Here is a 13,947-nt window from a genome sequence, read left to right as displayed (position 1 = left end):
ATTTGCTTACATTCTTACAAGACATTAAATATAAAATATGTAAAGTAATACATTTGAATTACATCTAAAGCTAAAAAATACTTGAAGGATTACAAATTATAGAATATCACTCTTATTCTACATGTTCAGCTCGATTCGCCAATTACAATTTATTATATACACAATATTATACGTATGCGTTACGCTATTTCTCATTTTTATGAAATCCGTTACGACTGACCTTGCAATTTCATATTTTCTAACATTTCCATACGAACTGCGAGTATGAGTAAATACTTAAATAATGAAATAGTAAAAAATATTGTTAGAAAAAAAATTATTGCAAGTAGAGGATGATGGTAATGCTAATGATTGATGGAAATCAATTCGAAGTAGTATAATGACAGTGTCAAAGCATTTAGTGACAACGCTGGGAACAATTACAAATTTGATTTCTGCTTCATATGAATACTAACAATTACCGAAAAATTATCTGGAGCTATTTTTGTTCTTCACTTAACTCAATATCATTAGACCCAGTCGGCTTATTTGTAAAATAATCAAGCGGCAAATGATTTCCAGTGCCTCTACTTTCCTAAAGCATCGCCGAAAAGCATCTAAAGTATTTGCTTTATAAACTATTCGTAGTCCTCTTCGTCAGGTCTGACCTGGGGATACCTTCTGAGGCTTGAGCTCGCAGTCGGTTGTGGCCGTCGTTGCTGTAATGGAATGTTGACCTCTTCGGGGCTGCGGAATACCTGATTGATGGGGATGCGATACGTCGGTGTGGAGGGTGACAGCTGAGGTCGACTGCTACTCGGTATGCTGTTGATCGTCGGAATCGCCTGCGGGGAAATGTAAATCTACAAACATCCAAAGTACAATGCATCAGGTGTAATGCTATTACGATTTAATTAAATATTCTTTGTGAATACGATGAATATAGACTCGGCCAAACGTAAGGTTTGTTAAAGTAGAGTGGGTGGCTCCAGAATTCACTAATAAAAAATGTAATCTATTAGAAAGTAAAAAAGTGCGGAAAACGTAACGCGCAACAAGCAGCGATATGGAAATGAAAAAAGGTCGCATTATTTGGTAAAAGAACTGACCGGTCGACGAACTGGAGTCGAAGCGGCACGGTACTCGCTACTTTCTCGTTCGTCCGTGTAAATGTCGGAGGGGAAGTATCTTTCGCTGTATCTAAGCGTCACATTGGGTTTGCTCTCGGCTTCGTCGAGGTTCAATGGCTTGTACAGGTACTCATTAACAAAGTGATACTGCGAGCTTTTTTTGCAGCTAATATCACCATTCGGCGGCATGCAAATAAGGTGCACCTGCAATTACCGCGCGTGTAACTGTTTAATTAAGCGAGCGTTGCTTTCCGCTTTCTTCGGTCTGTCGCGACTCTACCTGGTGGAAAGTGAAACCTTCTGGACAGATCCACGAGTGCTTGGCGTTGTTCTGACAGTAGTGGAACACCTCGCAATTCAGCTCCTCGTCAGCGTAATAGCCCGTCTGCTTACCGACGCAGTCGAACTTGCTCTGGGGTAGCAGGATGCTCAGACGATCGGGCTCCTCCTTCTCCTCCTCCAGTTCCTCCTCCTTTTTCACGGCCAAAATTTCAGAATTTGTGCCACAACCGATCATTCGGTTAAGCATCCAAATTGCAATCGAGCTTTACCTTATATTTCACCTGCCCATTTTTGACAATCTGTCCTCCGCGAATTGACGCTCGCTGCGGACTTATCCTTATCGGAGTTTGGTATTCGCGCGAGCTGTCGAGTTGACTCGATGGCTTTCTGTAAACCTGCGAATAATTTCCACGTGTCGATCGAATACTGCTATTGCGATATGTACTAAAAATATCTTACCTGGCCACTGGGACGATAAATCGGAGTCGGGGATGGCGTAGGTGTGACGGCGTTGTCCTCGTAGCTGTTGTCGCGGTAACCTGGCGAGCCGCCGAAACCAGCGTAGAGTGGGCTTAGGCTCGCCTTGCTTTGGTAGGCGACTGATCGAGACTCGATGCTATCGCTGTACTGCGCGGATGTCAGCGCGGACGCCCACAGCACCAAGCACAGCCGATACATTTTTCTCGTCTCTCGATTCTACGAAATAAGAAAAATTGGTTTTTTCTATTAGCTGGGTATACCAAATCGACGGTACATTTTCTACTTAAATAAACTCCTCAGCTTTGATTATATCCGGTGGTTCTTACAAATTAATGAACCATGTCGCAAAATCTGCAACGCTTATCCTGTAAAATACCTCGTAAAAGTAGTTCTATACTCACTTAGTAAGCAAGCGTAAAGCCGATTCGCTGCAAGTGGAAAAAAATTCGGATCGCCGTCGCGCCCGTAATGTCCGTGTATCGCGCGTATTTGTGAAACTATATAGCGACGAGACCTCCTTGCGCATCGGCGAGCAGAGTTTCTAATTGTCTTGTTATTACCCGAAAAGTGCAAAACGACGTTCGCCTGATGGCTCAGCGCGAGTGCAGGTGTCGCGCAAGGAAAGCGCTTTGCGTGCCCGTGACCCAGAACTCGCGCGCGGAGAAACGCTCGTCCGTCATTTCGATTTTCAAACGAGATGCCCAGTCTGGGCGCGAGCAAGTCTCTATTTACAGTTGAAGGAAGAAAATGTGAGAAATATGCTCGCAGTCTTAAAACAATCCATTTTCAACTAGAGCGCATGAAAACTAAACTTACTTGATCGAGAAAAATTACAAGAAGAATGAGCGCATTAAACTCTGCTCGAATGTGCAATTAAATTACATAAATTCCAATAAGATTAAACGAGTGTGATAGTCAAATGTTTCACCCGAGGCATTGAATTGAACCCATATATTATCACGCCGTCGCTCGGACTATTTTTAGCAGGAAATTTTCTCTTCCCATATGTTGTGTCATGAGAACGAATTAATTTATGCACTCGACTGGATGGAAAAAGCTCATTGGGTACCAGACGATCGGTACACTTTTATTCGATATTCCAATAATGAGATAATGGCTTGGCAGCTTTCTATGCGTGCTGGCCGCACGCAGGGCCAGGAGAAATCAGTTTATTTGCTTCCACGTTGAGCTAGGTGTGCGAGAGTGCTTTTCTCGCGCTGCTGGAAGAGAGAAATGACTTTATAAACTGAAAAAAAATTATCGCGTCATTCGAGCGACCGTTCAAGATAAAAAGAAAACCATGGGCACATGAGGAAAAATTTATTTAAAAGATAAATATATATAGTTCGTCGTATAAGCTTCTTAAAATGATCACGTTTACGGTCGATAAAAACTACGCCAAGAGTGCATTAACGCCATTCAATTTGTCGTTCAAATTTTTCCACACAACACGAAACAATATTATCAATAGGAATTGCGCACACGCATATCGTCACCGATGGAAAAGAGTTGCACACGCTACTTGGTATTTTCCTCAGTCAGCACCGACAATTCGTCATCGAACTCTTCTCATAACGCTTATCAATTTCTTTCGGATCTTTGCGAAAAAATCTCGCGAATTATCATGACTCGCGAGAAGAGCAGCTGGCATCACGTGATGTATTTTCGCTTGATAAATGGAATACCTCGCCCGAGAAAAAGTCGAGGGGACGCTATAAATAACGAGACCGGAAAAAGTGAAATGGCAAAATACTGGCATATGCCTTGTTACGATTACGAGCCTGACGCATAAGTGACGTTTCAAGAAAGATCGCAGTTCTCGAAGGAAGGAGAGAGATTTTAACGCACGATGAAGCACTGGAAAGCGTTCTCACTTTCTCGAGCGTGTATATATACAGACACACACGCGCGCGTACATACACACACACGCGCACGCGCGCGCGCATCCACGCTTAAGTTTGCGCGCATCACAATTGTCACTCGCCAACGATAGCGAGCTTTCGTCGATATTCTCATAGTCGCAAAAGAAAAAAGAAAAGTGGCGCGGTTTTCACGCTACATCTGCTGCCAGTCTGATGAATGTTTTTTATTTCTATGAAACTACCGAGGTTCGTTCAAAAAAAAAGGCTGCTCCAATTCAAATAATTTATAGCTGAAATCGCAAATTCATCCGGTTTATAGCTTTTGTTCGACTTGAGACTAGAATCGATCGAACGAGCTTGGCCGAGATATTTCAACGAAAATAAACGACTTTTAAGCCTGCTAAAGTACGGCGCTAGGCATAAAGGGGCAACTGGCAGTGGGAAAAAAAAGAATCCGCGAAGACAAAGGTGGGTAAACCGCCAGAGAAGGCCATTGAGCGTGACAGTATGATAAAGAACGAGTGGCGCTCGGCGAAGGAAAATTTTTCGAGTTTCGAAATTGGCGTGGTGCTCACGGTTAAACGGCCACGAGCGATTTCTTCCGCAATGGACTGCAGTCGCGCGTTAGAGCAGTGGATATTTTGTGGCTGCTGTTTAAAGTCTCTCACACGTGAGCTTTATAAGGAGAACGCGCGCTCTGACTTTTGAAAGTTTATTGAACGCTTGTCCGCGGTCAAGCCTGACTTTTGTATCCTATGCTAATGCAAGACCAGTGTAATATTCCGATATACGAACAATGCTTAATTGGTAAGAGTAAAGTTTTTCAATGCCAAAGTATGAGAAAGTTTATACATTTTCAGTGCTGCCTTGTCTGTCTTCTGGTACTTTATAAACTGCGAGCCGTAACATTGTATAACTTTGTCGAAACGCATAAATTTCAGCTTGTAGTTCCATGCAACCTGTCCGCATAAGATATGGGGCTGATATTCAAACCCATCAATTCATGAGCCATTGAAGGAAAAATCAAACTCACAAAATACTATAATGTATACAACATGTTAACATTGCAGAATACAGATTACTTTATAAGACTGATACGGCGTTGGCGATTTCCCGACATAAATCTTGACGAATCTGTATAACATTTGTTTCTTAATTATTTCCAATGGATAAGTAAGAAACCACGAACTTGTTTTGTCTGTGTAAAAATACATTTGTCGACATGAAATTGAGCGTGCGAGTACGAACTCGAAACCTCGTGGACAGATCGCAAAGGAAAAAATTTTGTGGTCACGATGTGATATACAAATCCTTTGCACAACACCTTAAACATTATGTCAATAACACATATTATGGATCATTGTTTATAAAACAATGATTTTTAAACACATTCAACCGCGAGAAACCATACAGGGCACGGTGATGCAGATCAGATAAATACGAGTTTACACTTGATCATTTTACTGAACTCATTTTTTAATTGTGAGAATTAAAAATTATACTATTCTTTTAAGAGAATATGTTTGACATTTATTAAGAAAATGTGACTGTTGTTCGAACTGTAGGAGAGTGTTCAGATACGGTAGAATTCCTGCCAACCATGTTTCTGATAATTTACGAGCTGATAATAAAACAAGCCGCAAACACTATAAATTATTGCGTAAGCTATCTTAGACCGAAGGAAATGTGTTCGGATATTTTTATTAAGTTCAGACTTGTCGCAAAAGGACCTCATTAAATGACTTTTTAATCGAATATCATTGCGGCAAAACAATTTCCCCTTGTCATTCGGAAATTCGCAGCACAGCCGTAAAAGTTGGCAGACTTTGGCAATAATCACAAGTCGGAGTCTCTCCTTCTCGCAAGAGCGGACAATAGTTGCGTCGGCAATCCGCAAAGAAGAAAAAAAAGGCTAAGCCAAGCGTGATTTTTGTGCGAAGCGCGAACTAACGAGCCAGCGCGAACATTCCTTGCTCAAGATCGTTAGGAAGTGGACCCGCGCGCAAGAGAGTGAAAGTCACGACACTAAATAAAAGTCCCATTTGTATCAATAAATTCGTTCGCACGCGGGCTACTTATGTGCGTGAAGCGCATAACCGATTTAAGCTTATCGCGAAAGGTTGGTGGCTTTTTATCTCGTCCTCGGCTGTGTGCACGTGCATCCCGGAAATCTGGACTGCAATTCTCACTTCTGGATTATTGTTACGTGCAATGAGACACGGATAATTGCCGCATCCAATGGAGATCCGTGAGGTTTTCATAAAACATAGCTTACGTGGCTCCTTTTCTTCTTTCTTTCTTTTTTTATCGTAGACAAAGTATAGCGGGGTTTCTTATGCGATTATGTGAATACAGGCTCGAGGAGCACTTCAGGCTGGTTAAATAACTCACGTTTACAATTTACTATTTTCAGTTATAGTTTTGCTAAAATTTCAGAAATTTCCGCATGATTTATTATGCAATAAAGTTGCATATACGCATGCTGTTAACTTTTATAAGCTATTATCTCCTTTATACTTTGCCGAATAATAATTTGGATGCATAAAATTGACGAGTTAATTTTTTTTTAAATACCAAATTTTTCACTTTAAATATTCCGTAATAGTTAATTATATATTAACATTCATAGTTGAAACAAAAGGAATGGTCTGCGTTCGAATTTGTAAGCCGAAGAAAGGTAAAAAGACTATATATTCATTCCGAAGTGATTTTGTTCGATAAAGTCAGCATAATAATAGCCTGCAACTTTTCAAAGTCGAGTCTTTCCCTTAGTTATTTTCCAGTCATTGTAATATGATTATCTATCATATTGGCTGGATCTCCGTTGCACACTGATATCAGCGAAACTAAATTGAAAACTTCCATTTCGAAAAAAGAGAAAAAATGTCTTGACGTATCAGTGACACTGGCAAATTGACGAATGGAATAGGTATATAGCAGCCGCAAGACAACTGAATCACAGTAATCAGCAGTTTGTGTATAAGCCGGTGAAATCGAGTGATTTATTCTCCAGAATAATGGCCACCACGCGAATTTTCGATACAAGAGCTTACAGTTTTTCAGCGCTCAATTGAATAAAATCAGAGGATTTTTACATGGATTTGTATTGCTAAACATTGAATTAACGCTATTATTTCAAGATTGTGACTCAGCTAAATATCAAGACGAAAAAGAATATAAATGATGCAATTATATTTCCAACTTGTATGCACTTTCTAATAATTTGAGAAAGTAATACAATCCCATGCGCATGTACACTTGTAAAGTCATGTATCAATCTTTTTACAACTTTTAAATTGCATTTTCACAAAATGCAATTTTAAAGTTGTATTTTACAATTAATTTCAAATATATGAACGTATCGTCTAGGAAACTATTAAATTCAGGTCAACTTTTACTATCATGTACAACTAAAAAATTGAGGGATCTAAAAGACCATAGAATTACTCGGAGAATAAAATATAACAACACAATTAACGTAGCCCCAAACGATTGCCATAAGAGCAATCGTCGACATTCATCACCGACAACTCCAAAAGCACACACTGCGTCAGGCGGCAAAAAGCTGCCAAAAAAAACAGAAAAAAAATCAACTTGACGAAATTGCGCAACTCTCGCTAGGGGAGATAGTTGTCCGGTAGCTATAGAGCGTAACAGGACTGCCGTTGTGAGACAGAAAAATATCACCTAACTTGTTCGTCGTCTGTTCCAGGTGAAAAAGGAAATCTAGAGCACAGACGATCGTTAATAGCCACGAACCCAGAGACGCCACCGTATCTTGGCGCGGAACGCCGGGGTCGCGAGCTAACTACATAATTTCCCGGTATCATTTCGCAAGATTACATTTCTGGTCTTAGTTTGAGATGTTTTATTAAATCGACTAGTTTGTTCTAAGCAGGCTTGTTTTGTCTCGCTTTAGTTGCTTATATCAATTAGAAGAAATGAAGTGTTTTGTAAATTTGTGTAATTGGAGCATAAAACTAATGTGGAATTGAACAATTTGCAAACTGCACTGAAATTTCATAAAAAATTGGTGACTACACATAATCAAATGTAAATTTCATTGACTACTGATTGTTTCTTCATTATTGCAATGAATTGGTGGCATCTTAAGAATCTGCGAAATGAAATTTTCACGGTCTTGTGACCTGTATGTGATACAAACATGCAAGTATCATCGGCGGAACGAACTGCAATCCTGCCAATGTACAACATCCTCCGTGTTTTCATTATGCAGACATATGCAGCTGTAGTATTAGAACCGCTCGATTCTCTTAACTAGTCTCTAAATAATTTCTTTCAGTCTCGTGTATACCACTCCCCCCGCCTTCCCGGCCCCTGATGAAAGTGATTAATATCGAGCCATGTTTCCGCTCCGGTAAAAGCGTTTCTTTTTTTGCGAGAATATTTTTAATGTAAGTCTACAGTCGAAAATATCTCAACATTAATGTGCTTTGCGTTAACGCGTTACCGCGAAATCGTTCATACGGGAATTGAACGAAGTTATATCAAAGTAATAATCTCGAGCGTATCTTAATTGGAGTTTAAATAAATTACTGACAGTCCATTTATAATAATATTGTATGAGTAAGATTTCTATGTTATGTGAGAAAACTATCCAGTGTTTCTATACAGTGAAACTAACTTTTTTATTTTTTACGATTAGAAAAATGTTAGATATCCAACTTTTCATCAATTCAATTATCAAATAGTTAAGAGACATAAAACATTGAAAGTAGATTCAAAAGCATTAAAAAAATCCTGAAGATTGAAGAAAACTATCAATAAAGTTCTGATCTGCTTTACCATAATTTTAAATTATTTTAACAAAAACACTCCTTATGCTATATCTAACATTTTTCACAACAGTACACAAATATAACCGCTTACCTGTAGAATAAACTCACAACAATGTTGTTTATCAATTGCAAAATAGAAACAGTCTATTTAGTCGTATGAGGCGAGAAGATCAAGAGGATTTGTAAGAAAGCACAACAGACACCGAGCGGGCAACACACACACGGGGTTTATCTCGGCGGGCCGGCGAGACATTCTCTTTTATACGGAGCTGCAGGCCCATACCGGCAGGCTTTGCGCGGGGCCTTTGGCTTCGACGCCGAAAGGGGGGGGGGCAGAGCATTCTCGCGCTGCATCCGATCTCCATGACTTTTTTGCTAGCTCTTGATTGTTTCATTTAGCTTATAATTAAGAAATCAACTTGCTACTTTGGCACAGGCATCTAAAACAAAAAACCGGCTGGAACGTTATTTATTTTATTATAAAAAAATGCAATTTATCTTGGATTTAATTTCGTTACTTTCGCCTGAATGAAAAAATTGTTTGTGCAGCGCGTAAAAAGTAATTAACACGAAATTCGTCTCACGTCAAAGAATCGTCAGTAACGATAATCTTATGCGCATGTTATTTTGTTTCTTGCTTTCTCTTAAAATGGGTGATTAGCGGTACAAGTGGTTCATCTATTAAAAAACAAAAATCAAATGACACACGAAGGATGATAAAATAACACCAAAAGTTTCAGAGCCTCGGTCGATAAGAGCCAAAATCAGACGCCAGCCTTAGAATAATTAAGCTGTACGTAGTTTTCATATGCATACTCCATATTACACCAAAGAAAAAAAATTAGAAACTAGTATTAGAACTTCCTTTTGGCAATAACGAGAAAGGGATCAGATCGGAGCAACTGAACAAAATAAATCTATCGGCAGTTCTCGTCAGTTAACTTAGCTCGCGGCGCCAATGTCCTTATAACAGGTTGCGAAAAAATCGATTACCTCAGAATATTGAGTTACGCATCATCTCATACACACAAAACTAACAGCCTCGTTTATCCACTCTTTCCCAGCATTACGTCTTATGCACATGTACATATGTACACACACACACACGCACACACACATACATATATAGCGCTATACATGGCGCAGCTGATCTCTATTTCGGATTTTTCTCAAACACTATTACCTACTACTTTCACTCGTGCGAACGCCTTTGCCACTGCAAAACACGTATAACAAAAGTACAAGCTCGCGGCGACTGTTAATTAAAATCGATCTAAGAGTTGCATAAACAATAAAAAACGTAAATATGACGTGCACTGAGTTTTCAATAGCATAAAAGCACAAAAGATGCTTACACATAGTCTATAAAAATTGGGGAGAGTGAAGCGGCGCGCATCAAATCGATACTGTCTTACATCACAACGTGTCAATCGTGATAAAAATAACCGAGTACCGGTCGCAAGCGTACAGCTCTGGAGGCACAGCTCCCGGGCGCCGACAGCGTTTGAGGTGGGAAAAAGAAGAGAAGCATACCGCTGAGAACAAAAAAAAAAGCGGTCACGCTCGAACGCTGCGCGAGCGCGCTCTTGTCTTGCATCATCGAAGGATAATATGCGCCAGCGACCAGCGCCGCGTGATTTTTCTTTCTGACCAACGAGAAAGCCTTTCTTCGCGAGAGCCGCGGTGAAAACGCCCTCCGCACACGCGTTGCGCACACTTCCGCCTTTGTGAATGGCGGTGATTGGAAAAACAATCGACTTTAAGAACATTTTTTATCCTTTTTGAGTACGATTGACGTCTCGGATTGGATGCACCGTTTGGCTTTGTCATTTGAAAGTTATTAAAAGTATTAATAGCTAAACCGATAATTATGAATACGAGTTTCAACACACTAAGTACTTCATCGACGATATGTATATCAAAAAAATAAAACTCGATGATTTTGCGCTCCAAAACAATAAGATTTGGGAAATATACTGGCTAATTGAATTATGTAACACGACAGGATAGAACTGAGCAACGCTATATAATTTAATGCAAAAAACTATGATACAAAATTGATGTTAATAATAATTAATGATCCTCATTGGAATTGCAAATTCGAAAACTGTCCAAGCTATAGTAAGATTTCCATCGCTGATACGTGTAAATTATATTGTAAATGTTACAATGATTTATGATAGTCAACTACGTAATATAAACAGTTTAATTTGATAAATTCTTTGAGGCAGCGCAATATAACTAAAAATTCAGACAATTGGTGCGATATCATTATTTTTCAGGGCTATCATATTCTCATTCTATGAAATTTTTTTAAAATCTACCTATGAACTAATAATATAGGATTATAGTTTTGTTTCAGAAAATTCAAAAACGCAAATTCTTGAGACTAAGATATGTATAATTTGAAGAAGGTTACAATATTAATAGACTTAAAGATATGTCATCGACGACAAATATCTACCTGTTTTTTCTTATTATTTTTATCTAATAAATGATCCCTTTATCATACACCTAATCCAGATAAAATGATAGAATTGAATAGTTTCTGCTCGTTTCACGAATTACTAATGCGATTAAGCAATGTTCGTCTAAACATTCCAAATGGCGTCAATAAATACTTACAATCCATCATAAAAAAAAAACTAGAACAAAATATTAATCGTCTCTAATGATATGCTTCGTGAAATTAGTAAGAACTGTATACGTTCATTGCTTTTTTGTGACTTTTTGTTTAGTACTTTCTCATTGCAACGAAGACCTCTTCGATATGTATCATCATCAGCTCACATTGTAGGATAATAATGCGTACACCTAAAAACAATGACCATGTGTTTTTTTTATAACAACTGGGTGTAAGAAAGACATATTAACAATTTCCTCTTGTATTCAATTTCGTTCTCCACTAAAATATCCAACAGCAACGGTCTCAAGATATTAGCGAGCTATTTAGTGCGTTGCATCGGACCAATTAAAAAGCCACTGAAAGTTTCGTCTTTTGTAATCTACGCATCTCTTTTGTTTTTTTTTTCACAAACTGCTCAAGTGAGGAGCACAAGTGCAGATAGTGAAACTGACATAGTATAAGAGTGAAATTCACATTGTAAATCGAGCAGTCCTTTTTTTTTGTTCCTGCTTTCTTGAGAATCGAGCTTATTAGCATGCGAGACGCTACCAAGATCTCGTTGCTATTGTTTCTGGTTCTTCGAAGTGTTTTGTTGAACCCTGTGATTTCGCGAAGTTATGATCTCTGCTTCGCTTCGTTTCTGCAAGTGAATTTCCATTTTGGATCTGAACGGAACAATTGCAAATACGTCAAATTGCGTGATGGTTTATTGTCGAGAAAAACTTTATGCGTATTTATCTGGTCAAGACTCTTGAAATGCGTATTGCGCAACAGTAGTTAAGTATTCATCACGGTGTATAAAAACTTAACAATTCCAGTAAAAAAAACTATATTCATAATATTGAAATTAACTATGGAATAGGAAAAAAATAAGCGTAAAGAAAGTCGTACAACTTTTATAAGTTTTTTCATCTATCACTTTAAAATGGATTTGGTTGCTTTCTGTTTTACGATTTTTCAGATTTGAAAATCCAAATCATAAATTTTATATAACTAGCCAACTGAAATATCAGACAGACGTAAACACATAAACTTGTAAATTAGTTAGAGTTCGAGAATGAATAACAATTTTCCGGAATCGATATTTAATAAGATAATTATCAGTGCAATGAACTTCGAGAACCAGTTTCAAGTTCATTGATTTGTTTCGCGACGCACTCGGTATTTAAAATAAAGTAAAAAAGGCGATGTCGTCAGTTGTAGTATCAACAAGTTTTCACTCGAGATCGGTAGAAACAAATAAGACATTCGTCCCCGCGAGCCATCGTACATCCTCGCTCCGCCAAATATACTCGCTTGACCGTCACGTCGGCACGATTATTCGTGGGGAGATATGGCAGTCGACGTACTAGGCACGTAACAATATTCGATGGTTCTGCATCGCTGCTCTCCGCCCGAATAAAAACACTTTCACCCGAGAAAGTGCTCTGCTACCGTGCCGGGTGTAAATAGACCGCGTCGAGGTGCGAAAGTGAAACAGAAAGGGAGGTGCTAAGTTGTAGGAGCTGCTTCTACCTAGTAGTCAAGGATCCTCAAGGCCGCGATTCGCCTGCTCTGCGATTTGCCTTCCTCAGAGCTTTTAATTGTTAATCCGCAAACCGCCGCTCCTCGCAGAAGCATCAAGCTTCGGTTTTTTATACAATGCGTATGTGGTCAGATAAAGTTCTCCCGGTGAAAGTTATTTTAAAAACATTTTGATGTAGATGGATGACAGGTATACTGCTTCACTTGCCAGAATGAAAATGCATTCTCATCACCATTATTGATATTTCACATCAAGTATTTTCTATGTTAATGTTTATTTTCAAAATTGGTGAAGAAAACGACAAAAAAATTTACCTCACTAGATTTCAACTACATCTACTAATATCACACTAAGATATAATATTTCAAGTTTTTGACAAATTACTCACTGACGGAATAGCAACAATAAAGCTTTAACAAGATTTAACTATTTATCAATATCATGTATTTAATGTCATCACAATACGTGATAGTTGTGTTTTTATCTGTAATTTTTATTATTTTCAATGACCCAATTGGAAAATTAATAATCATTAAGTTGAAAAGATATTTCGTATGCACAAATAAAACAAACTGACGCATAAAGCATTTTTGCTTACCCGAGATTTTCCCTGTCATATTTTTCATGCGAAACCGATTAATCATATTACCTATAACCGCAGAAGATTGTACCATAAAAATGCAGTTAATTTCTACCGAAAGTTAGCAAGAATGAGTCTCATCACGCTTTCGATTTCACGATATTCTCCAGCGACTATACACTACTACCCCAATAACTAATTAATCCGCTGCACCGTTAATGAAAAGTATCTCAATAATACTTCACGCTTTGCGATTCGTACACGGGAGATTGCGTGCTTACCATGCGCTTTTCTTTGCAAACGGCACGTATAGGTGGAATAATAATCTGCCACTTTTACTTAATTAGCACTATCAAGTAAAAAATAATGCCACACATGATTGATAAAATTGATTCGATGGACGATTCGATCATGAATCTTTTCCGTTTATATAGTCGTTAACGTAATATACATTGCATATGATACTGTTACATAGTAGGGAAACCTGAACCCCGCCGCAACATTGATTAATACAATCTTCTTAATCGAACACCAATTCGAATTTTGAAATAGTTGATTACTTTTTAAAATTTAGTATCATATAATGTTATTTAAGTATTAATTCGCAATGGTATAATTCATGTTTGCACAAAAAAATAGCTGTACCTGGATTATAAAACATATTTTTTCTTGATTCGATATTTC

General features: G+C 38.4%; 1 protein-coding gene across 3 annotated transcripts; it reads right to left on the bottom strand.

Moving 5' to 3' along the window:
• Positions 1-12: 12 nt before the first annotated feature.
• On the bottom strand, positions 13-13,651 carry LOC131667994 (uncharacterized). 3 transcript variants are annotated; one of them, XM_058941787.1, is made up of 6 exons: positions 13,545-13,651; positions 1,851-2,087; positions 1,661-1,786; positions 1,390-1,581; positions 1,089-1,313; positions 13-842 (listed from the first exon to the last, which is right to left on the bottom strand). In XM_058941787.1, exons 1-6 carry the CDS (start codon positions 13,545-13,547, stop codon positions 618-620), a joined length of 1,008 nt encoding a protein of 335 aa, XP_058797770.1. In that variant the 5' UTR covers positions 13,548-13,651; the 3' UTR covers positions 13-617. The 3 variants fall into 3 exon arrangements, with proteins under 3 accessions (XP_058797770.1, XP_058797771.1, XP_058797772.1); XM_058941788.1 differs by having other exon boundaries at positions 13-824; XM_058941789.1 differs by lacking the exon at positions 13,545-13,651 and adding an exon at positions 8,624-8,747.
• Positions 13,652-13,947: the final 296 nt, after the last annotated feature.

This window comes from Phymastichus coffea, unplaced genomic scaffold (genome assembly GCF_024137745.1).
Source record: "Phymastichus coffea isolate CEN01 unplaced genomic scaffold, Cenicafe_Pcof_1.1 PCOF00072, whole genome shotgun sequence".
NCBI classification, from domain to species: Eukaryota; Metazoa; Arthropoda; class Insecta; order Hymenoptera; family Eulophidae; genus Phymastichus; species Phymastichus coffea.
This window is presented reverse-complemented; position numbering and strand designations above follow the sequence as displayed.